The 25,472-nt window shown below is 43.0% G+C and overlaps 1 protein-coding gene across 1 annotated transcript in view; it reads right to left on the bottom strand.

Moving 5' to 3' along the window:
• Positions 1 to 209: 209 nt before the first annotated feature.
• The window catches only part of cpped1 (calcineurin-like phosphoesterase domain containing 1), a 60,656-nt gene continuing 35,393 nt past the window's right edge, over positions 210 to 25,472 (bottom strand). The window contains exon 6 of the mRNA XM_040023135.1: positions 210 to 3,303. Coding sequence (XP_039879069.1) covers positions 3,077 to 3,303 — 227 coding nt within the window. The 3' untranslated portion in view covers positions 210 to 3,076. The remainder of the gene's footprint in view (positions 3,304 to 25,472) is intronic.

Here is a 25,472-nt window from a genome sequence, read left to right as displayed (position 1 = left end):
GTTGTTTCCTGGGAGCAGATTTCAGAAGTGTCCAAAGTTCTTGTATAACACAAATTAACACTACATCTCACTGCTGTTTAGACACATGCACGAGAAATTGTTTGTGTGAGCTGAGCTTGTAAAGTGGTAACGGCTACAAATGAATGAACACACAAAAAAAAAAAAAAAAAAAAAAAAAAAAAAAAAAAAAATCACAGAGTTAGTCACTGTTAGAGAAAAATCAACATTTATTATAAAAATACAATTGGCTGTCACAGTAATATTGTTCAGTATGGTCATTCGTTAGAATTCAACACAGGAACAAGTCAAAGTTGTGTAATGCCATCCCCCAACATATATATATATATACACACACACACACACACACACACACACACACACACACACACACACACACACAAATTTATGGAAGAAACGTGCACAAAAACAAAATTTAGACACACATCCTCAAAACAGATAAAAGAACAAAGTGGCTGAGCTCGTCTACCGGGGAGGATATAAAAATAGATAAGGACATAAGGTTCCTTCTCAGACAGGAAATGAAGGAGATGGACTCAGTCGTCTTTCACACATCACACTCATTATCCATTCCTCTCAGATGCCGCCTCCTCCCTCTATCGCACGCCGACTTTTTGGAAAAGAGACCGAATCCGTCAGTGTGAAATGAGGTCAGTGATCACATCGCCAATGGAAAATCACCTACAGTACCCACCAGACCAGGGACGAACACACACACACACACACACACACACACACACACACACACACACACACACACACGAGGAGTAAGTAGACTTTTTTTCCGACACTTGCAGTCTCTCTCCGAGACACACACAGATGTGTTGCTAAATGGTTGCCATGACAACTCTGTTAGGTTCCCAGTCGGTCAGGGAGAGTGTGAGAGTCTGTGTGTGGAAAGTGTAATTGAGTAGAGTGATTTAGGGCTCACAAAGAAAGTCATTTAGTTTCAGAAACGTCCATTTTAAAAGACAATTCCAGGACCGTTGGCTCCCAAATAAGCCTGCAGGGAGTCGAGCGTTAACGCTGTGACTAAACGGTCAGGAAATACTGTCCTCCTCCTCCCGCGGACACACCGCAGCACCGTCACATCATCGGTCTGACACCTCCTTAAGTTTGGCTTTCATCGGACAATTGCACTTCATTTCTTTATTTACGTCTCCGGGTCTGGTTTGCTGCGCAGACGCTGACGTGTGCGGATTAAAGCAAACTAGGTGTGCTTGAAGTGTGAGCTGCCGCATCCTAAATTTCGACTCAAGCTCCAGCCTAATGATGAAATATTTTCATCTGAGCCGCATCACAGCGTGAGAAAATCACAGTCCGTTTGATCTATGCTTCAATAAAATCGTAACTGGGAGCCACGGGTGGATATTGCAGCACTCGCACTACAGAGTCATTCATGGGTAATATGAAGCAATCTTAAATTTTTCGAGAGATTCTGATTAAATCACAAGTTATTATAGAAACTATTTATGGTCCCAATTCCTTTGCCATCCAATTTATTTACATTGTGTAATCACCTATTCATTTAGATTCCCTTGTTAGTGGCAGGTCCACCATTCCACCACGCTAGGCTTTAAATTGCCTTCATGAGCACATGAAGTAGCGCAGCGTGTAATCTGTACAGACGTATGAATATGAATGCGAATATGCAGAGTGGAGCTTTAATGTCCACTCCCGTCTGAGCAGGTTTCGGTTGCAAGTTAGCATGTCTGTGGCGAGCTTATGCTGGAATTAAAAATGAAAATCAAGCTTCAATCTAAATTCTGCATTTGTAAACAACGACTACAGCATGAAACATGAAGTCCTGGCCAGGACATCTTCTTTGTTTGGCAGTTTTTCCATTTTATCACACAGATATCAACCTCGCTGTTTACTTTCTCTCCAAACCTGAGCCAGAGCTGCAGCTCAACTGTATAAATGTTCAAACATGGGCAAGTCTGTTTTTTTTATTCTAAGGTGGTCACATGGTGGTGTATTTGTTTACTGTGCCAATGAAAAACCAGTAAGCTTAAAACTAGTCTTAGTTAAAAGTGAGATTTTCAGTTTTGTTGTAGTTGACAATGATAAAGAACAATCTGTGAGGTCAGCTTATATTAAAAGACTCTTGATAACTGTTAAAAAGAGGGGGGGGGGGGGGGGGGGGGGGGCTACAAACAAAGAGATGACAGATGTACAACATTAAACAGAAAACACATACACACATCATAAGGTGATGTTAAAGATTGCATAGGATGTCCAAAAAAGGCTTCAGACTGCAGGAAGAGCAAAGAAGACAATTTAGGAACATTAAAAGGAAAATTCCAACTTTTCACAATTTTGAACTGATTACATTAAAGAAACAAGAGCTGAGGTGGACCTTTCCCCCCCTCAGTCTCATCCTTTTTACATACTCTTGTTGTGTCCTACATCTCCCATCATGCCTCTGGAATGTTCCAAAGGGAAACTGAGCAAACAAAGCCCAAGCCCGCTTCACTGTTTTAAGTTGGAATCTTCTTTTAAAGATGGAAAACTCTGGATGTGCTCAAAGTCACACACATAACACATGCACTGGACCGCACAGACAGACTGAGCTAGTGCCTGAGGATGTGATGCTACTTCAGATACAGGAGGACTGCACTTGTCAATAGAAGAACCCACAAGTCTTAAAACACATTCAAAGATCTGTGTGGCGCTTTTAGGAGAGTGGGAAGCACAGATAACATCTAACCCTCCAAGAGATGCTTGCAAGAAAACATTCAGTCGAGACAACATAAACTGGAAGATTCTGTACACGTGACTACCTGTGACTGACATTTTTGCTGGCTTTGAATTCACTGCTTTTCTTCTCATAACTATTTAAATTATGTTGTTTTCACTTTGATGAAATTAACAGAGTTTTTGATGATTCAGTCGTTGGAGAACTCAAATCTGGGTCTGGTAGACCATAAGAATAATCTCCTGTCTGATTAGAACAAGTGATCTCATAATACTGTAGCATGTTGCAACAACGTGCTGAATGTAAAATATACTAGTCGGTTAACAAAACACCCAGCTTCATCGTTGTTTGAGTGTTCGCTCAGGCCTGCAGGAGTTTCTTGAGGTCCTCGTCTAAGCCTCGAGCCCTCAGCTGCTCCAGGCTGTAGTAGCGATGGATGACGTTGTCTGCAGTCACTACCACCACCCTGACTCCGTGGGTGTCCTCTCCCAGCTGGCAGCCAATGGCCGAGCTTACGACCATGTCCAGGCCACCGTGGCAGCCCCCGGCGTTACGGTGATAATGACCGGAGAAGACCGCCTTCACCCCTGCAGCGAGGAGGGACAGAGAGGTAGTGGTGAATGGTACGGGATGCTGAATTTACAATAAATTGGAGGCAGAACAATATTAGATTTTTCAGGCTGATACTGAATTATGAATTTCTATTTAGATTTTTTAAAAACATTTTTCTATGATATGGTGAAAAACAATTACAAATATTTCACAGCTTTTAGAGTTTTATTGGCAAATAAATCACATTTATCCAAAGAGTCACTATTTACAGCCTCGATCCTTCTTCTTCATAACTTTTACAATTCTCTGTGGGATGCAGAACGTTAGCTTCTGGGTCAAATTCTAGATGAACCAATCCTGCCTTATCAGTGCTTGAAGTAGATCAGTTTGTGGGCTTCTGCCTGCCCACCTGCTTTCTGGGGATTGACTATAGATTTGATTAAGATCTGGAAAGTTTTCTGGCCATGGATGCAAAATGGAGCCACTTGGTTATCTCCTTTGCGTTGCGACAAGGTGCTCCATCATGCTGGAAAACGCACAGATTGTCACCAAATCACTGCTGGATGGCTGGTAGAAGATTGTCTTTGAGCGCATATTTAGCATGGTCAATCCTTAACAAGCACAAGCACCCAAATGTGTCATGAGCGTCGATCACTGAAAAGGCAGGAATAGGGTGGCATCATTTAGGTCTATGATATATATATATTTTTTAAAGTCACTGTTTAATAGCTTCCCAGCATTGTATTTTATATACCACTTAGCAACACCTCTTGACTGATTGCTTGCTACTTTTTTTAGCTTCCTCTCTGGCCTGTGTGCTGCAGATGCCTTCAGTTGCTGCTTGTTTCTGGGTCTTTCTACATTCAGTTTTGTTTTTAATAACTGAAAAAGATGCTCTATTGCGTTGAAATCATGCGAATGACTTGGTCTTCATAAACTCTTTGGGTTGCTTTTGCAGTATGCGTTCATAGTGCAGTGCTAGCTGGTTTTTTTCAGGACTGTGCAGGCTCTTTCATGTTTTTTCTGGAAACATTTGATCTAGTCTTCTTGTTCTTGAGTGTAACCAGTGGTTTGCACCTAGATATAAACCCTTTGTATTTGCATTTCTGACAGTGTCTCTTGGCTAGTTATTGTGAATAGATTTTTCTTAACCAACGACAAAATTCTGCGATCACCCACTTTAGTTGCATGATCAAACAAACAAACAAAAAAGCAAGGGAATAAAAGCAGAATAATCTAAAAGGTGAGATGAATCGGGTAAAGAATCAGTGATGTGCAGCAGGAAAAAAGGGGCAAAAAAGGAAAAATATGATATGATGTAAAGACTCAAAACTGGAAATTTACAAAGGGAGGAAGGAAATGAGAGAAAGGAACAGATGGAAAAGCAAACTGTGGAAGCTTCCACTTGTCACATAGGAAACTTTCATTAGGGTGGTTACGATTTTCAATTTGATTTCAATTACAAACAGCATCATTATATAGAATGGTGGGGGTTTGGGCCCTGCGGCAGTCATGCTGTGTCACTTCAGTTGAAATGAATGCACACTTAAAATGGCATGCCAAACAAGCCTCAGTTTGAATGAGGGGTGCAAGATAAGTTGTTTTTCTGTGTGAAGGTTGTATTTGTCTACAAATTTGTTTCTCGTTTGTGGGGAGAAACAATTGGACTTTTAAGCAAGCTCCTCTCATTTCTGGCCAATTTTCACTTGAGCGAGGGGTAAACACAAGATCAGAATGTGAATTTGAGGGGGAGAATTTTAGATAAGAAAAGATAAGGTGACGCTTGTCACTGGATTAATGCTTTAATATTAGGATATAATAAGGTCCAATACAGTAGGTACCCGAATTTTTAGACATTTCCAAAAATATTTAAGCTACAGTTCTATAACGAATAAAGACTCAGAATGAATACTGGCTTAACGTGAGCTTAAAGTAAATATTTTTGGTCAGGGGACCAGCGGTAATTGGATTATTGAGTCAAAAACTGGTAAAAGGTTGTAAGTGGATCCCAAATGTAGTATTTACATTTGAAATCTGCTCTCAGTACAAGTGAAAAAGTCTATCCTTAGGCTTAAAAAAACAACAGAAATCCACCAGAGAAAACAGAGAAGATTAGGAGTGGTCACATTAACAATACAGTACATTCTAAGAAAACAAAATGACAGTGCGAGTATGATCACATGATCACAAATGATCACAACATGGAGCTCAGAAAGGACATATTAGATGCTGCCCATGCCAACCAGTCGCAACACTCCTGTGTTGCAGGAAACATTCTGTCAGGGTCAAATCAATCACTTCATCACATTTTGCTAAGTGACACAAAACTAGTTGCCTGCGAAGAAGCCTCAAAGTACTCAAAACTAATTTGTGGTCAAGTTAATAGGTGAAATTAAACTTTCTGGGGGACTGTGAAAAAAACCATGGTTGTAAATCCTGAATGTTTCACTCAATACTTCAAACCCCTGAATTAATTTTCTGGAGCTAAACGTACTTGTGTTTGCAAGTTGCACACGTACGTGTAGGTGAGAGGGAGGGTTGAAATTAGTTTACAGCCGCCTTTTGGCAGAAAACGCGAGCTGCTCTATTTTCCAATGGCAAGTGTTTCCATGGAGGGAAGTCTGGCTGCTCGCTGCCTCATCTCTGGAGAGACACCCGGCCAAAAAAATAATGAAAACTGGCAACAAAAGAGGATAAATTTCAGCCCGTTCATGAGAAAGACATCGGTCTGTCTCAGAAATCTGCACAACAAAGACAAGGAAGATCCCTCCCAGAAAGCTCTCGTGTATCCACCGCTGATACTACTTCGATGTCGGCACCGTGAAATTGCCCTGAATCATCAAGTCCGCCATTCTGCATAATCAAACAGCAGCAGAATACAAATGTGACCTAAATTTGTATTAATATTCGAAGCTGTGAGAGGACAGCGGTTGCACATGATTAAATAATTAATCTGCCGTAGATGAGAATGGATGATTTAAGGCTTGTATGGGTGTATGCCTGGGCTAAATTCATTTCCAATAAAAACCTGGAGCAGCGTCGTGTGTGTCCAACCCTTCAGTGACTTGTGGGTGGGCCTGCAGCTACATCGTCATGGACCACACAGATTCATTGAATGTGTGTATATCTGTGTGCCCAGGAATACCAGCCTTCATGTAACCTTGCCACTTCTCCAGGTGACCGACTAACTGAGCAGGCTCAGAACTGTCTAGTCCTGTGTTTGCAAATGTGTGTGTCCTTGTTATTTTATTTAATGCGTTTTACATAAGAGCTGAAAGGCCATAAATGCCCTCTCTGACTGTAGGGCAAAGCATGTACTCATTATTCTGTATGATTATCAGTATGTGTGTGCTCTGTGCTGAAGGCTTCCCATGCTAGTGTTTTTATATCTATCCCACAAGAAATTATACAGTTCATCTACATTTATTCAGACCCCGTGAATGACAACAAAGCGAAGAAGTGACAGAAGTGTGAACCAGGGGAAATGTTTGATTGCATCACCTGATGACTCAGTTATCGAGGCCGACTGTGGAAATTCTGGATTTGCTACAGTATCCACATGAGAGATGCGACTTCTTCATCACCTCAGAAAAAAAAAAGACCTCAGAAAGATGAGATGGTGGGAGGAAGACGCTAAGACGGCAATAGTGAAGAAGTGAGAGACGAGGATTAATCCTGTAATAATAATGACGAATGAACCAGCGGGAGAAAGCAGGGAAGAAAAAAAAAAAAATCTTTTTGAAGCTGAAATGGTTTCTCTGAACCTCCTCTGAAACTTCCAAAGATACCATGATTAATGCTGCTAAATAAAGTGCGTGGGAGCGTGTAAGTGTGCATATGTACATGTGTCAGTGCGTCTGAGTTCTGTCGCCACATCGCTGATGATCCGTATCCCACACATGCCGCAAAACACCACGCAGCAGCAGTGCGCTTCCTTCACATGTATGTGAAACATTTGTGATATATTAATATAGTGATGTTCTGTAGTCCACATTACTATTAGAAAAGCCATTTTTTTACAAAAGCTATAGTAAGACCGTTGTAGAGGCATTAAACCTTAGTAAAAGTTAGATGACTGATTCATGACTGATTTATGTTACATTGTACCGTATTTTCCGCACTATAAAGGCTCGCTTAAAATCGACAGAGCGCCTTATAATCCGGTGCACCTTATGTATGAATTCTGGTTGTGCTTACTGACCTTGAACTGATTGTATGTGGTACACGGAACTAAAAAAAATCTGTCAAAAAATGTTCTAGTACGACTTTGGAAAGCTACGAAGCCGCACTGCTTGATGGATTGTCGGAGCATTACGGCTACCGTAGTCAGGACCCTCTTGGACTCGGAGTAATCTGGGTCCAAAACGCTAACTTTCTTCCACTCGACAAAAGTTAACGCGAGGGTTTCCGATGGTTAGTGAGAAATGCAATCACATGGCAGGATGCTGTAAACGGACCAAACTTCAGTCAGGAGACCACCTGAGATAATCCATGAACAATACGAGGAAGCTGCGAGAGAATTCAACATTAATGAATCAATGGTACGGAAGTGGAGGAAGCAAGAAGAATCAGTTGAATAACATTTGACTTTTGTTTCGATTAACCTCAAATCCGAACTCTTTCATGGCATGCATTTTTAAATTCTATTTGCTATTTGGGCTGTTTGGGACCTGATGAATGTAAAACCAAAGAATTACCAAGTTTTTTTTTTTTTTACCTGATTTTTGTTTTTGAGAAAAATGAGATGAGGACATTTGTTGTAAATTTCGATGGAACAGTGGCAGTAAAGCGTACTCGTAAGTGGATATCAGGCCCTTGTAGAGCAAAATCTTATATTTTGGTCTAGACAACCCAAAATGTGATTTCCACATATGTGGACGCCAGGTCGTAGGAGGTTAATGCGCCCTATAATCCGATGCGCCTTGTGTATGAAAACAGACCCGTTCATCGACAGTGGGCCTCATGGTCCAAAAAATACGGCAGTATTTGGCCTAAAATCCATATTGCGATATAATTTGAAGCACGTGCTGTAACGATATATATCGCGATATATTCTTTTCTTCTGTATAACGTATTTTCCACACTATAAGGCACACTTATAGGGAGAGCCTTCAGTTTTCAGGCCCCTCTTCTGTGGAACCAGCTTCCAGTTTGGATTCGGGAGACAGACACCATCTCTATTTTTAAGATTAGGCTTAAAACTTTCCTTTTTGCTAAAGCATATAGTTAGGGCTGGACCAGGTGACCCTGAATCCTCCCTTAGTTATGCTGCAATAGACGTAGGCTGCCAGGGGATTCCCATGATGCATTGAGTTTTTCCTTTCCAGTCACCTTTCTCACTCACTATGTGTTAATAGACCTCTCTGCATTGAATCATATCTGTTATTAACCTCTGTCTCTCTTCCACAGCGTGTCTTTATCCTGTCTTCCTTCTCTCACCCCAACCGGTCGCAGCAGATGGCCGCCCCTCCCTGAGCCTGGTTCTGCCGGAGGTTTCTTCCTGTTAAAAGGGAGTTTTTCCTTCCCACTGTCGCCAAAGTGCTTGCTCATAGGGGGTCATATGATTGTTGGGTTTTTCTCTGTATCTATGAAGCGCCTTGAGGCGACTTTTGTTGTGATTTGGCGCTATATAAATAAAATTGAATTGAATTGAACTTAAAATCCTTTAATTTTCTCAAAAATCGTGAGTGTGCCTTATGTATGAATTTTGGTTGTGCTTACTGACCTCGAACCGATTTGGGCGTGCAGAAATCTGTTAAAAATGTTTTAGTACAACTTTGGTAAGCCGCACTGCTTGATGGATTGTCAGAGCATTACGGCTGCCGTAGTGAGGAGCTTCGCGGAGTAATCTGGGTCCAAAACTCCGTCCGCTTCAGGTCCCAAAGTCAAACGAACACAGAGTTAAAAACGGTCGAAATTCTTTCATCTTTAATTAAATCATCAGCGTTGCTGCTTTATCGGGTGTAACAATCAAGTTTAACATCCAGGCATCCATGAAAATAGAATTTATTAAATTTAACGGAGTTACAAGTTAACAGGAAGTTAGCTCACTAGTTTACACATAAACATGACATACCATGTTCTGACAGAAATTTTTGAAACTAATTAAAACGTACAGCTCTGCTACCACTTCCAACATAAATGAAGACAGAAAACTAAACAGCAGTGGCGTTTGCAGGGTTACTGAAGTTGGACTACTTGGTATATAATGTTGTGCTACGTGATTGCTAGCGACACAACTATGTGAGCATAACATTAGCACAGTGAAGCTGGAGGATGAACGCCAACTTTTTTCCCACTCGATAAAAGTTAACGTGAGGGATTCTGGTGGTTAGGGACAAATGCAATCGCATAGCAGGATGATGACTCCTCCCCTTTTGTGAGTGTGGACGCTTCATCTCTTTGCTCTTAAATGCTTTGCTTCTTTTATTGATTTTTATGCTGATTTTTTCCCTTTTTTCCGTATGAGCTTACCTGCGATAGCTTCTGGACACTTATAGATCATTAGGACTAAAGTGTTCTTAACAGAAACAGCAACATTTTTATAGTTACCTTATCCTCAGCGCTCCGTGTGTCTGTGGCCTAGACACAGCTGAAGCCTGATTACAGCGTCTGGGCACCAAACAGCCTCAATAGCCTGGAAAGGTGCTAACCGCTAGGCTAACTAGCAACAAGATGCCTTCCCTCTCCACAGATGACTACCACAGCCTCCTGCAGAAGATTGCAGTACTGGAGACAAAAATTCATCGCTTAGAAGTAAACGTGGAGGTAAATGGACTGTGTGGAAATGAAACAACCTTGCCTTTGATTCAAAACAATGGCGATGAGCAAGCTAGTACACAGCTAAGGAGCACAGATAACATGACCAAGAAAGTAGACTCTGTGCATTATTATAAATCCTCAAGTGATAATCCCCCCTTGGACTGTCTTGATGCAAAACCAAGACATAAATCATGTCTCCTGGAAGGGGGAGGACGTATCACGGGCAGAGCACAGCGAGCTGAAATCTCTGAAACCGACTGGCCTTCACTTCCTACGAGACAGAGAAGCTCTTCTACCCCTGTATACGAGAGGAAACAGGACTGGACAACCGTGAATAGGAAGGTTAACAACAAACCTCCAAAACAACTGAATGTGAAACTGCAGAACAGATTTGCTCCACTATCAAAGGACCCTGGATCTATATCGGACAACCATCCATCTAAAAACAGCGAAGTAAGGTCTGAAAATCTGCTGAAAAGTAAAAGACCACAGGGAAAGCTAAAGGCTAGGCCTGAAACTCTGATTGTGGGTGACTCTGCCGTAAAGGATGTACAAAGGATGTGCGGTAAGAACACTAAAGTCCTCTGCTTTCCTAACGATATGGTCAACAACCTGAAGGAGAGAATTCTTCAAATTGCAGATGAATATCCAACTGTGACAAACATTGTTCTGCATACAGGGTCAAACGATGTGTCCAAACAACAGTCGGAGGTTCTGAAACGGGACTTTACTGGATTACTAAATACTGTAAACTCTCTGAATGCAGCTGTATTCATCAGTGGACCTGTACCGCCGGTCAGAGGAGGAGACGAGAGATTCAGCAGGTTGTTTGCACTGAATAAATGGCTTATATCAGCATGTGCTGACCACTCAGTGCATTTTATCAACAACTTTAATATTTTTTGGGAACGCAGGCATCTGTTTAAAGCAAATGGATTTAATTTTAACAAGTCAGGGGTGAAACTGTTCACCTCCAACTTGTTTTATTCCATATGTCATCCATCTGTGCTTGGTGCCAAGGCTGAGATAAACGAGGAGTTATCTCATAAAGAGGAACAAACAGTACTCCAAGAACAGACAAAGCCCAGCAGAAACCTTGAGGAGGAGCTCCATCTGCCCCCACCCGGGAAGAGCCTCAGAAAGGAGAGACATCTGAGGCAAGGAGAGGGGTCCCTATTTGCCTCCAATTCTCTCAACAACACCAACGACCAGGACCAGGGACCACAATCTTCCCCAGTCCCCCAAACCCCTGACAGGCCATCACCCTCCTCCCCCTCCCTTTCTCCCTCCTCCCCACACCTGAAATTCACTGAGGAGATGATGGAGCGGGTCAATGCTGGGCTCAGATCTACCCCCCGGCCCAATCCCTTTTTGTCCCCCATAAACCCCCCACCAGAGCAGCCAAAGGTTCGCCATCGAGCCCCACCCTCAACAGAGCAATCGAAGTCACATTGCCCAGCCTCGCACCCCTTAGTTCCTCCTTACCACCTTCATGCCCTGTCTCCGCGGTCTGATGTGTGATGTGTGGAGGGTCCGGGCTGCGAGGATTATGGCAGTGGTGACTTTTCCCAGGAGAAGCTGGGACCCTGTTTACTAGAAGGTTTTAAAATTTCTGTACTTTTAGGTGACAGGAGACATGCGGCCTGGTCAAAACACAGAGAGCTGCACTCTAAAAGATCTTTAAACATAGTAAACATACCTTGTGTGCCACAGACTGCTCCCAAACACGAGGGGACAACTAATTCCTCTAAAACACTTAAGTTGGCTTTATTAAACGTTAGATCTTTATCTGGGATACCATTTTTAATTAATGATTTAATCACTGAGCACAGCCTTGATTTTATGTTTTTAACTGAAACTTGGTTGGACCAAAGTAACAGTGGAGCTGTTCTCATCGAGACGACCCCTCCTAACTACAGTTTTATCAGTGAGGCCAGGGTGAGCAGGAGAGGAGGAGGGGTTGCTGTCTTATTTAATGAATCATTTCAATGTAAGCAGCTATCTCCTGGAAGTTTTCAGTCTTTTGAATATGTGGATTTACAGCTGAAGGCCCCATCCAAAGTTGTGTTTCTTAATGTTTACAGGCCTCCCAAATACTGCACAGACTTTTTTAATGACCTCAGTGAACTGCTGCCTGTGATCTGTGTTGATTTTGACTGTGTAATTATTGTTGGGGATTTTAACATCCATGTGGACAACCCTCAGGACAAAGGGACTAAAGACCTGAGTAACACTCTGGGCAACTTTGGGCTGACTCAGCATGTAACAGAGGCCACACATAATAGAGGACACACTCTTGACCTACTGATCTCCAAGGGCCTGAGCATTTCAAAGGTTACTGTGTCTGATGTGGGCGTGTCTGATCATTACTGTGTTTTCTTTGAAAGTAAAATCTCAGCCCACATAAATATATCAACAACAGTGATCACAAAAAGGTGTATAACTGAACACAGTAGTGCAATTTTTAACCAGGTCTTCCCATTAACACCTGACCTGTCCAGAGGGTCAGTCAATGAGCTCGTCAATAGCTTCAATGCTAACATGTTAAATGTAATGGACACAATTGCTCCCATTAAGGTGAAGGTTATCTCTGGAAGGAAAAAGTCTCCATGGAGAAACTCCACACTAGTGAAAAATGAAAAAAGAGAGTTTAGGAAAGCTGAGCGCAGATGGAGAAAAACAAACCTCCAGGTTCACTATGACATCTATAAAGAGAAACTTCACAATTATAATTTACAACTGAGGAGTGCAAGGAGGTCCTACTTCTCTGACATCATCACTAAAAACAGCCATAATGCTCGGGTCTTATTTTCTACAGTTGACAGGTTAACAAACCCTCCTGTGTCAGTGGCAGCTGAACTTCATTCGACCATGGCCTGCAATGACTTTGCCAAATTCTTCACAGAAAAAATCCAAAAAATTAGACAAGCAATTGGTACATCAACAGCAGATCCAGAATATGTACTGTGTCCACCGAAAAACTGTTTAAACACCATGAAACAGTTTGACCCTATTAACAGCAAAGACCTGGAGGACATCTTAGGTCAACTGAACTCCTCCTCTTGCTGTTTAGATGTCCTGCCAACAAGTTTTTTCAAAAAGGTCTCAAAGACTTTAGAGTCAGACCTGTTACAGATCGTCAACTTTTCTTTAATATCAGGTGTGTTTCCAGAACCACTAAAAACTGCTGTAATAAAACCTATACTGAAAAAGGACAATCTTGACAAGACACAAATGAACAACTACAGGCCGATCTCAAATCTCCCATTTTTAAGTAAGATCATTGAAAAAGCAGTTTCTCAACAGCTCAATTACTTCTTAAAACAGAATAATTACTATGATGCCTTCCAGTCAGGTTTTAGACAGAATCACAGCACTGAAACCGCTCTGACCAAAGTGTTTAATGACATATGTCTGAATACAGACAGTGGAAAAATGTCAGTCTTAGTTTTACTGGATCTCAGTGCAGCATTTGATACAGTTGACCACAACATATTACTCAAACGACTGGAGAACTGGACAGGTCTTTCAGGAACTGTACTAAACTGGTTCAAAACATACTTAGAAAACAGGAAATACTTTGTATCAATAGGTAACTTCACATCTGAGCAGACAAGTATCACATGTGGAGTTCCCCAAGGTTCCATCTTGGGACCCCTTCTGTTTAACATTTACATGCTCCCACTGGCACAGATTATAAAGAACAACAAAATAAACTACCACAGCTATGCAGATGACACACAAATATATATCACAATGTCACCAGGAGCCCGAGGCCCTGTACAGGCTCTTGGTAAATGCATTGAGGAAATTAATGACTGGTTGTGCCACAATTTTCTCCAGCTAAACAAAAACAAAACTGAGGTAATAGTCTTTGGCGCCAAAGAAAAACGATTATAGGTCACCAGAGAACTTCAATCTATACATCTAAAAACCACAAACCAGGCGAGAAATTTGGGTGTAGTGATGGATGCAGACCTAAACTTAGAAAAACACATTAAGACAATTACAAAGTCAGCTTACTATCACCTCAAGAATATTTCAAGGATAAAAGATCTGATGTCTCAACAGGACCTGGAAAAACTAGTCCATGCATTCATCTTTAGTAGGCTTGACTACTGTAACAGCATCTTTACAGGTCTACCTAAAAAATCAGTCAGACAACTACAGCTCATTCAGAACTCTGCTGCTCGAGTCCTCACTAAGACCAAAAAAGTGGACCACATCAGTCCAGCTCTGAGGTCTTTACACTGGCTGCCTGTCCGTCAGAGGATAAACTTTAAAGTTCTGATGCTGGTCTATAAAGCTCTGAATGGTTTAGGACCAAAATACATCAGTGACCTCCTGACCCAGTATGAACCTTCCAGATCCCTCAGGTCATCTGGATCCGGTCTTTTATCAGTTCCCAGAGTCAGAACCAGACACGGAGAAGCTGCATTCAGCTTTTATGCTCCTTATACCTGGAACAAACTCCCAGAAAGCCTCAGATCAGCTGAAACACTCAGTTTATTTAAATCCAGGTTGAAGACTCACCTATTCTCAGCTGCATTTGAATAAAGCACCAAATCCACACTTTTAAGCTTAAATTTCAAAACTTACATTTAACTACTGATTTTATCTACTGTTCTGATTTTATCTGTTTTGAGTTTATATACTGTTTTGTTTGTTTGTTAATTAGTTTGTTTGTTTGCTTGTTTTAATCAATTTTAAATCATGCTTTTTATTTGTTTTTGTTTCTAATGTCTCTGTAAAGCACTTTGAATCACCTTGTTGTTGAATTGTGCTATACAAATAAACTTGCCTTGCCTTGCCTATACACGGGCCAAACTTCAGTCAGGAGAACAACTGAGATTATTCATCCACAATACAAGGTTAGTTATTAATATACTGCAACAACATGGGAATAGAACAGATGTGAGAGAATTCAACATTAATGAATCAATGTTACGGAAGTGGAGGAAGCGCAGTTTTTGGCTTTCCCCATATTTCAAAAGTGCTTCATTTCTTTGCTATGACTGACGCCCGGCATAATTTGCAGATGATATTGGTTGTAGCTGCTGCGATGCTTTCGACCAAAACAGGCGCAGCTTGATGACATCATCAACATGCGCTATCGCGGTAGAGTGATATAGTCAAAATCTCTATCGTTGGCCAAATTTATATCGTTTCTATCGTATATCGTTTATATCGCCCACCCCTATTGGACACTGTTTGCTCTAATGCTTAATGAATAAACGCTCAAAAGATGTGAGAATGTAATCAAACTGTTTATCAGAGGGAAACTGTGATTTTTAGAAAACTCAAGCCTAACATTAGCTGGCACAATATTAGCTTATAAACAGCTGTTGTTGTCAGCTATCTGGAGATGGGAGGATCACGTGTCTAATCTGCTGACAATAAGTCATTCTAACAATATCTGGAATAAATGAGCACATGTCTGCAGGTTTTTGTGTATTATAGGCCTGACTTCATTTTTGGAGATGAGGCTTGAGGTGTAGAAGGAAGAGAATGAGATTTTTATTAAGATGCCAATTTCTTTGGTGAAGGGAATCAATCCCATCTGAGATGATAAAACATAGGTATGATCCTTCATATCTTGAGTGTGAAGGTGCAGACACAAATTTAAATGTACCTCAACAGCATGCAAACACTCATAACTTCTCTTCTCCTCCACCTTTTGGTGTACTACATATGTGGCTACAGACATAACACAATAAGTCAAAGGAGATGTCTTTCCCCGCCACTTTATTCAAATATGGTGGGGAAACATGGTAGCTGCCACAAACCGGTGCCGACTCCTATGTATTTGTATTTGTCATTTTAACTTTATAAGAATGCATCAACTTGCTGGATTATGTAAATGCAGACTACCCCATGTATATTTATGAATAGTATTTTCTTTTCTATTTTTCTATTAAAAAATCTCAGAAATGATTGACTTTAAGGTCCTACTCACATTTGCTCTGTGCCAAAGCCCAATTTTACTCCTAACCCTAAAGCTTCCCAAGTGTGCTTCATTTTAGATTATCGCTCCTTATTATTACACTCTGCTTTTTTTTAGTGTTGCATTTGTGGTGACATATCAATTATTTAACACAGTTTTATTATTCTCATCTAAAACCATTTTCAGTCTCTGTCGGATCCGCTTCTCTTGAGATTTTACCATGTTGATGGTAAAATTTGTTTGCCTCACGCGTTCATTAAGCAACTGATGCTGTGCCTCCTGGAGGATTTTTGTTGCCCGGAAGCCTTAACTGAAGAGCTCATTTGCAGACCCTTAGGAGTACTCCTGTTTTGTCGGCATCTGAGGATGAATCTCAGGTGGTTCCTGTAGTCCGCCGTCTTACGTGCTGTTTGCTCATACTGATGTACAACCTTTAGGCAGTCCTTGCCAAAGTGGGTTAAAACGTCTTGATGCATTCTCAATCATCCAGGAAAGTAAATCTCCAAAAGTTGATTCTGTTCATCTGGACAGGGTGCACCTTTAAGACCGATTGTCTGCATGATCGACTCTGTTACCTATAACATCTCCAAGTTTCTGGCTTCGATCCTCAACCCGCTGGTGGGCAGCTCTGAACACCACATCCAGAACATCCCGGATTTTGTTGAGAAGGTGAGAGATGTCATTATGGAGGCAGATGAAACCATGGTCTCGTACGACGTTACATCTCTCTTCACTTGCATCCCAGTCACGGAAGCGTTGGAGGTAGTCCGTAAGAGATTACAGGATGACACCAACCTCAGCAACAGGACCACTCTCAGCATCGACCAAGTGTGTTTGCTTTTGGAACTGTGTCTTCATTCCACCTACTTCACATACAAGGGTCAGATCTACAGGCAGAAACACGGGTGTGCCATGGGCTCCCCAGTATCACCCATCGTGGCCAATTTGTACATGGAAGAAGTGGAAAAGAGCGCTTTGCTATCCTACCCTGGAACACCACCAAGCCATTGGTTCAGATATGTGGATGACACCTGGGTGAAAATCAAATCTCAGGACGTACTACATTTCACGGATCACATTAACTCAGTGGACCGACACATCAAATTCACCAGGGAGGATATGAAAAGTGGCAGGTTAGCCTTCTTAGGCTGTGAGATTTCCATCAGTAATGGGGGACATCTAAAAGCTGACGTGTACCGTAAACCTACACATACGGATCAGTATCTAAGGTTTGACGCTCATCATCCACTGGAGCACAAACTGGGTGTCATCAGGACGCTACAACACAGAGCGAACACCATCCCCACTGACACAGCAGTCAGGGAGGCAGAAGAACAGCACATCAAGAAGGCCCTGAGTAAATGTGGTTATCCCAACTGGACTTTTGTCAAAGCTGGAAAGGCACCTGGGATGGGCGTGAGGTTCTGGGGGCGCTCCGTCTCTGGGCTGGGGCCCGGGCCGGGCCTCGGAGGCTTGGGTCCTGGTTGGTGCGTTGCCGGGGTTGTGGGCGGGTGGGTGCATGGGGGCCCGGCCCTGGAGCAGGGTGCCGCCGGTGCATCGAGCCGCCTGGGGGGCTCTTCAACTGGTGGGGGGGATGGTCACATCTTGCAGGAGCTTTCTTCTCTTCAGGAACTCTCTGCAGGAGGGGGAGATACAGGAGAGGTGGAGGAAGATCTCAGCCTGGGCGTTTACCGTCTTATGTAGTCTGGAAGATGAGTGGATGGTGGGGTGGGTGCAGTTTTCTCTGTGGTGGGGTTGGGTGGACTGTCCAGGGCTCTGTGGAGCCGGGGGGCGCTACTGCACTGGGCCCCGGTCTGATGGGCCTGGGCCCCCTTTCCCTGGCGGGTCGCGGAGGGTGGGAGTGCCTACTGGGGTCAGCGGGGGAGCTGGCCCCAGGGAGGGGTTACCTGCCCCTCCCTTCCTTCCCTCCCCATCTCCAGCTGCCTCCCTCTTCCCGCTCCTCCACAACCACCCACACATGCAGGGCCTTGGAGTAGGGGTATGTCACCAGGGTGCAGAGGAGGCTACCCCCCCCTCTGTCCCCTTCTGGCTGCCTCTGCCTCAATTTTATCCCACAACTTAGACATTCACATTATTCACACTCTCATTACACATACATATAGGATCTTGGGGGTGGGCACAATCACGGAGTCCAAATTACCATCAGGGTGTATACCTCACCCCTGACGTCGTTGCCCACCTCTCAATTTTAAATACACTTAGTCATTGAGGGCTAGCAGGAGGGACTATGCGCTTACCTGCTGCTCCTTGGCAGGTAGCTCCATGCCCTCCTGGGTTTTAATTGCACCTTAGAACACATATGCATCAACACTACAATGAGCGGGTGGAGGGAGGTTTGGAGTCTTCTCCCACCCCCATTCTCTGCGGCCTGCTGGAGCGGGAGGGCTAGTAGGAGGAGTTGGCCGTCCGACTGCGGTCTGGGGTGTGGGGCCTCCCTGCTGCTGTGGAGTCGGGGTGGTCTGCCTCTCCCCACCGCAGGGAAAAGGGTAACACCACCTGGGTCTGGGTGCAATTCCCCCCTCCAGGGGCAAGGGTACCTAGACCCGGTTTGTAGAGTACGCTTGGGGAGTGTGATTGTGTGTACAGCGTCTCTTTATGTCTGTCTCCACGTTGGTTGAGTGTGGAGTGAGTGCATATGAGAGCATGAGGGTGGGAATGGATGTTTGTGTCTGTGTGTGCCTGTATGTCTGTGTCTATATGTCAGGTTGGGTATCAGACGCCACCTCTCTGGGGACACCTCAGGCCCTCCAAGGTATGGAGGCCTATCTCCACCCACCACCACTTCCCCTGCCGGTGGCGGACTCCCTCAGGTGTCGGTGTGTTGGTGGTTCTTTGTGTCTGGGGGTGGGCGTCCGGGTACACACCGGCTCACTCCTTGGCGGCCGCTTGTCGGGGCCTGGGGCCTGGGGCTCGCTCGGGCCCCTTTGGAGATGGGGTGCCCCCGGCCTCTCGGCCTGGGGCTCGGTCACTCAGGCACAGCTGGGGGCCGGCGGAGCTCACGGGCGCGTCACTGCAACTCCCCCTGGCTTCTGCTCCGCGGCTGCTGGGCGAGCCCTCATCTGGGACTCTCCTCAGCTCTTACTGGAACAGTGGCGCGGCTGCCCCTCTGTTGGTCTTCCATGGTCTCTTGTGTTCTGGGGGCCTCTGGATGTCTGGAGTTTTGATCTCCTCCATACCCGCTTCACACCCTGGAGGACGGGGCTGTGGCCCCCCCACACTCCCTAGCAGATCATTACATGGAGAAACCTTTGGAATGCAAGCATGCTGATCCACACAGGTATGCACACAGGTGTACACATGGGTATTCACAGACGCGGACTAAAGCTTTCTTGGCTGCTGCCTCAAAGCACACTGTGCGCTGTCTATCTTGCGTGCTGCACAATATCGTTTATTATTTAGAACATTGACTATGACGAGCTATTATTGGGTGCGTGCTTTTTTTCTCTATATTACTGCTCTGGTTTGCTTCTGCTGTTGTGTTTTTTTTTCTCATACAGGGACCCAGAGTTTTTTTTTTTTCTTTTTTTGGTTTTTTTTTTTGTTTTTTCTCTTCTTCCCCCCCCTCTACCCGTCTCTTCTCCCTTGTTTTCTTCTCTCTCCCCCTCTCTCTCTCTCCCCTGTCCTATTATTAAAAAAATAAATAATAAACATTAAAAAAAAAAAAAAAAAATGACAAAGGATGAACTGAAGCTCTGCCATCACGTAATTCGCATACTGCTGTTCTGTGTCAAAAAAAAAAAAAAAAAAAAAAAAAAAAAAAAAAAAAAAAAAAAAAAGCTGGAAAGGCACCTAAAAAAAGCTCCAGCTGATCCAGGAGAGAAGGACAACCGCTGCCCAAGCGAAAACCTGTAGTGATCCCATATGTGTCAGGAGTATCGGAGCAGTTGAGACACATTTTTTCTAAACACTGGGTCTCTGTGGCTTTTAAACCCCAAAACACGCTGCGCCAAAAATTGGTCCACCCCAAGCATCGGGTCCCCCGACGCAAACAGAGTAACATAGTGTACGCTGTTAAGTGCCAGGAGGATTGCCAGGATTTATACATCGGGGAAACCAAACAACCTTTGGCGAAGCGGATGGCACAACACAGAAGAGCTACCTCGTCAGGCCAGGACTCTGCAGTATATTTACACCTACAGGCCAGTGGACACTCTTTCAAGGATGGGGATGTACACATCTTGGACAGGGAGGAACGCTGGTTTGAGCGCGGAGTCAAGGAGGCCATTTACGTGAAAAGGGAAAGACCATCTCTGAATTGAGGAGGGGGGCTAAGGGTACATCTTTCACCATCTTACAACGCTGTGATTGCAGCCATTCCCCAACTCTCTGTGAATGGTACTCATGGCCATTGATCAATGGTCAATGGTCATGAGAATTTGCATAATTAAGATTAAGGAACTGACCTCCCAGCCCATTGTTCCTTCAGTGGGCTGGTTTCAGTCATTATGCAAATTATAAGATTTGGGGAAACCTGCAGTCAGCTGAGACTGAAGAAGTCACTTGGATGAGTGACGAAATGTTTCTCCCACAAAACGCTACGACCAGATGAACAGAATCAACTTTTGGAGATTTACTTTCCTGGATGATTGAGAATGCATCAAGACAGTTCTCAGTAATGCATCATGGAGGCTACTGAGGCTAGATGCATATCTTGTTCTAGTCCAACTAAAGCACTCCTGAGAATCCCTTTAAACTGGTCAGGGTACGGTTAAGTGGTGACACTGATTAAGCAAAGTGGGCTCTGGAGGTCAAATGAGATTGACCGTGGTATGGATCACCCAGTCCGAGTCCCTTAGATCAAGTCTCACACTGAAACACACAAGTCTTTTTGCATGACTATCAGACCTCTTTTAGGACACCAACACACAACAGGCTCTTTTTTAAAAGCTGGGGCTAAAAAAAAGCTGTTTTTTAATAGCTGAGATTTGATGTGAAGTGGTCCAATAGAAAACATGGATGTTTTGGAAACGGATCAGCCTACCCTGTGGGATTGTTCCAGTGGCTTTCACAGAGGAAAACCAATTTCATAGAAACAATTTAGATAAGCCCCAGTCACCTACCCTGACCCGAATTCGTTTGAGTGTACCCCTTTCACAGAACTATCATTATGTGGTTTTAGAAGTCAAAGACTCCATTCGGGCCCTTGTTTGCTAAAAAACACTCAAGAGAAAAAGATGGCCTGTCTGAGACAGAAAAGCATCTTCAATCTCTAAAAGACTATCTGTATGAATAAAAGATAAATAACTGGGGGAAAAAAAATAGAATAAAGGCGTTGAGAAAACGTCTCTGTAATGCAGTCAGAGGATGAAGCTGACCTTTGAAATTGTCTGTCAAAAAGTGAATGTCTGGAAGGTGGGAAAAAAAACAAAAAGAATTTAACCACTTCAGGATTGAGTTGAAGGGCATGACGTTCCCATTTAGCATCAGCAACAGCAGTGAAATTAGCAGTGGAGACACAAATTCATAGCTAAGTTAGCAGCTTTTCAAGAATGTAATGAAGTTGCAGTCATATCAACCATTTAAGCTGATTTAGACATACACAGCTATGGTACTATTATCTGTTTTTTCATACATACAACTAAAAACTTGGTTGAAATGCTCTCTGTGGTATGATTAACAATTAATGGCACTAAATATCATGCTTCAAGCTAAATGCTAGTTAACATTTGCCAATAAAGGTTTTGTTTGTTTTTTTCTGTATTTTTGTACTTGCAGGCTGGGTTATGAAATGGTAATGGCGCTAGATGAAAAGTTAAGCTTTTTTATTTCAAATTCTTTAAAAAATAGTTCACAAGATTCCTTTCATATAAACCATTCATTCTGCTTCGTTACCCAATCATTCATCCCACTGGTATAAAACATGTTAACCAATAAACTAAACATCACCAATAAGTCATAGTAGTGAGTAGTAGTTCTGTCCTGACACAACCTGTCTGAATTCCTCCTTCAGTCACTGACTATCAAGCAGTTTTCACATTTGAACTTCAGACAATTTTGGAAGCAGGAAATAGTCTGCTTCAGACATATTCACACTACTGTAAATAATCTGTGTAGTTTAGGAAACTACTTGGATAAAGCTTCGGGAAGCACCACACACGATGCCCATCCATTAGTGGATAAATGCACTGAACTATTAGCTGTACAACCAGCCATCAAACTGAGGTTTGATATACTAGGAAACTGACAAGTTAAAGCTGGCAAATGTCCAGTCTGACTGAGAGAAAAGTTTAGGGCTATGGTGTACATGTGGCAACAGTTTCTTCTACCACTATGAGTGTGTTATGTCTCAACTACCAGTCCTGATTTAAACCTTAATTATACTCTGTCACTGACACATCCACGGAGAGCTGGGAAACCATGACCGACTAGTCATTCCTATTAAACTTTGAAGTTCATTGCCTGGGGTGCATGTGTAGCTGTTGAATTGTAAAATAAAGTCTCCGTGGATGAGTCTGCACGGTCAGGCAGGAACATGGATATGTGCAGGAACGCTCATGCTTGCTGTCCCATGATGAAATTTACACTCCTCAGACCTTAGTGTACTTGTGGATTTGGTAGGCAATAGTGTTCATGAACTACCCTTGTACAACTTGCCTCACATGCCTTTTTCTTAGTGATCAAAGCCAACAAGACAAGCAGTTTTCAATTCATGTCTGACCAACCCTACATGCTGATTTCAAGTGCTTTTAAGTTGAAGATAAATTAACTTCTTTATAACTTTCTTGAAGACGTGCTACCTGCTGCGATTGCATTATAATTGATAATGGTTTCATAGGCCACTAATATTATAGGTTTAATAGCACCCTATCCAGGTGGCCATAGAAATCCTTTCATCCTTTCTGAAACCATCTCTCTTTTATTTTTTGAGACAACCATGACCTATATGACTGCAAACCTACACAAATAAAAAGATAAAAATGATAGATTGAATAGTCTCTACAATGGCCAAATAGGAGCTCCACATAATGCCTGAAAACATACTCCAGAAATGGAAGCTACAGTGTTTCAAATCTCCAGCAATGAATTTACAGGCAGTCTTAAAAAATAACACAGCAGTTGATTTCATGAATTGTCCACCTTCAACCAGAATGGGGACGCCATAGCAAACAAGAGCCGCAATCCTCTGCTGTAATAAAAACTGGAGAGCTTTTGAACTTCCAGACACTGCATTTGGCTACTGCTGTCTCCAGGATAATGACAGCTGGCACTCTTCTGAGCAAATGGTCTTGATTTGACAATGACAAAATACAATGCGCTACTGATTCCATTTCCTTTCACTCCAATCAAAGTTGCGTATCACCTTCTGTTGATTGTTATCCGAAGTGCCTCGAAGTTAAATTGGTGTGGGTGGCCTGGTAGGATGTAAACCCTTAGCTGGTGCCATGGCTCTAGGCATTGAGATATATTGGGAACAAAAATCCTCCTTCTTCCACTGACAATACCACACTAAACCCATTCAGCCACAAATAGAACATAAAACTGTGCTCAGTCGAATTGTCTTGAGTTTCCCGTGAAGCTATATGGCGACAGGAAGAGCAGTAAGCATTCAAAGGATGTTAAATAGCAGTATTGCATTTACTATAGGAACATTAGGTCCAATTTCACCACTTTTTTTTTTGTCTGTTTGCCATGCTTTGCTGCATTCTTTCCTTCTCTTGCTAAGTGGGTGCCCTCATGAAAACACAGGCTCTTTGTGCTGATAATTTCAAGTCTTGTCTCGGTCTCTGTGGAAATCCCATTTACCTGTCAGTCTTCAAACAGCAGTACGTCTTTTGTGCTTTTCTTTGTGATAAAGACTCCCGTGTGGAGACTGGACTCTGGTTTGACAGATGGAGGTGGGGAGTGTGGGGAGGATGGGGGGAGACAGAGAGGTGGGGGATGGACTGTGCAGAAAATGCTCAGAGTAAGCAGCCAGAGTGATGAAAACATATTGAATGCAAATTTGAAGGGGGGTTAAATTGAATTCCAGTCAGGGGTTGCAGAGAAATGCACAGGAAGGAGACTGGAATTCCAATATGCACTGTATTTTGTGCTATGACTCGTCTATGCTGTAATCACCTGAGCTACTTATTTGGTTAGATCCATCTGAATATTCTGAAGAGCCTTGTGCTTTTAAAATGTTAATAAGATGCTGACCGCGTAATAATGGAATAAAAGAGGTAAAGAAACATCAGTGCACACTAATTAGGTTTGATGTTTATGATCTTTCTATCAATCTCTCCTCCTCTTCATCCCCTTCTTGCTTTCCATCATCTCCCTTTCATCTCTTGATCACTGGTTATTTGCAGGTTACAAGATTGGATTCGCTAATTGCGAGCCAAGTTCCCATTTTGCCGCTAAACCGCCTCCCATTGGTTAAAACCTCCAAGAGAATCATTTTTCTTCTAACCTTTCTCCCATTTCTCCTTCGTTCTCTTTTGACACAAACTCCGAATGTAGTTCTGAACAAAGCTGTCATCTGCACATCTGTGAGAATGGCAATGCGTAGGAGTGAACATCCAACATGCGCGCTTGTATTGAAGGGCGGTTGTCATTAAAGTGCAGGTCTGGGAAATAATTCATCATGAAACAGAAGCTGTTGATAATTTGCATGACAGAGGGATACAAAATGATGTAGCATGGAGAAGCATCTTACAGCTCTGGTTCCCCATAAATCACTCTCAGCCATTAGTCACCACAAAGCATCCCCTTCCCTGTGTCTTCCAGCTACACACTGGCACGGGATTAAAACAAAACAAGAAAAAAAACACGCAAACGCATGCAAGGAAGAAGAAAACTTGTGGTGAATGAAAGAGAATGCAATAAACAAAGGTTTGGTGAACAGCACATTTAGAGACAAGACATTTGGGTTTGCTGATGTATCTACATTTTCAATTGGACACAATCAGCTAAACCTCCCAGGTGTCCTCCCTGACACAACCACAGAGGAGAGTGTAGACCTGGTGACACTGGAGGCACGCAGTCACCATTAATCAGCGATTGCTGTTATACATGCAATGTGTGTGACAATCGATCCTGGTTCCTGGTTAGAAACTGATGGCAAACCTCTGTGACTCTATCCTACCCCCGTCACTCAAGAGCCAATCGACAGCCAAAAAACAAGAGAACGTCTTGTTTTGCATTGCTGCGCTGGTGCAGTTTTTCCTCCCATTATCACCAAGTGTGATTGTTGGGGTTTCAGTGTATTATTGTAGAGTTATTACCGGACAAATAAAGCCCTTAAAGGTGACGGTGTTTGGGAGTTTGTGCTACAGAAATAAAACTGAATTAAACTGAACTGAAACTGTGCACATAAAATTATAACCTGCTGGGCAAAAAGGGTTTTAAATGGCTTTTGGGGCAAATTTAACCTGTAACAGATTTGACCGAGTCTATAAGTGCAGTTTCTATGTCCCAAGTGCATGCATTCACCCATGCATCTATATTCCCTATTAACTGCTCGCCCCAATTCAGTGGGGATGGAGTCTATCCCACCTC

This window comes from Simochromis diagramma, unplaced genomic scaffold (assembly GCF_900408965.1).
Source record: "Simochromis diagramma unplaced genomic scaffold, fSimDia1.1 OVJJ01000208.1, whole genome shotgun sequence".
NCBI lineage: Eukaryota > Metazoa > Chordata > Actinopteri > Cichliformes > Cichlidae > Simochromis > Simochromis diagramma.
Note: the sequence above shows the minus strand (reverse complement) of the source record. Positions and strands in the feature narration are given on the sequence as shown.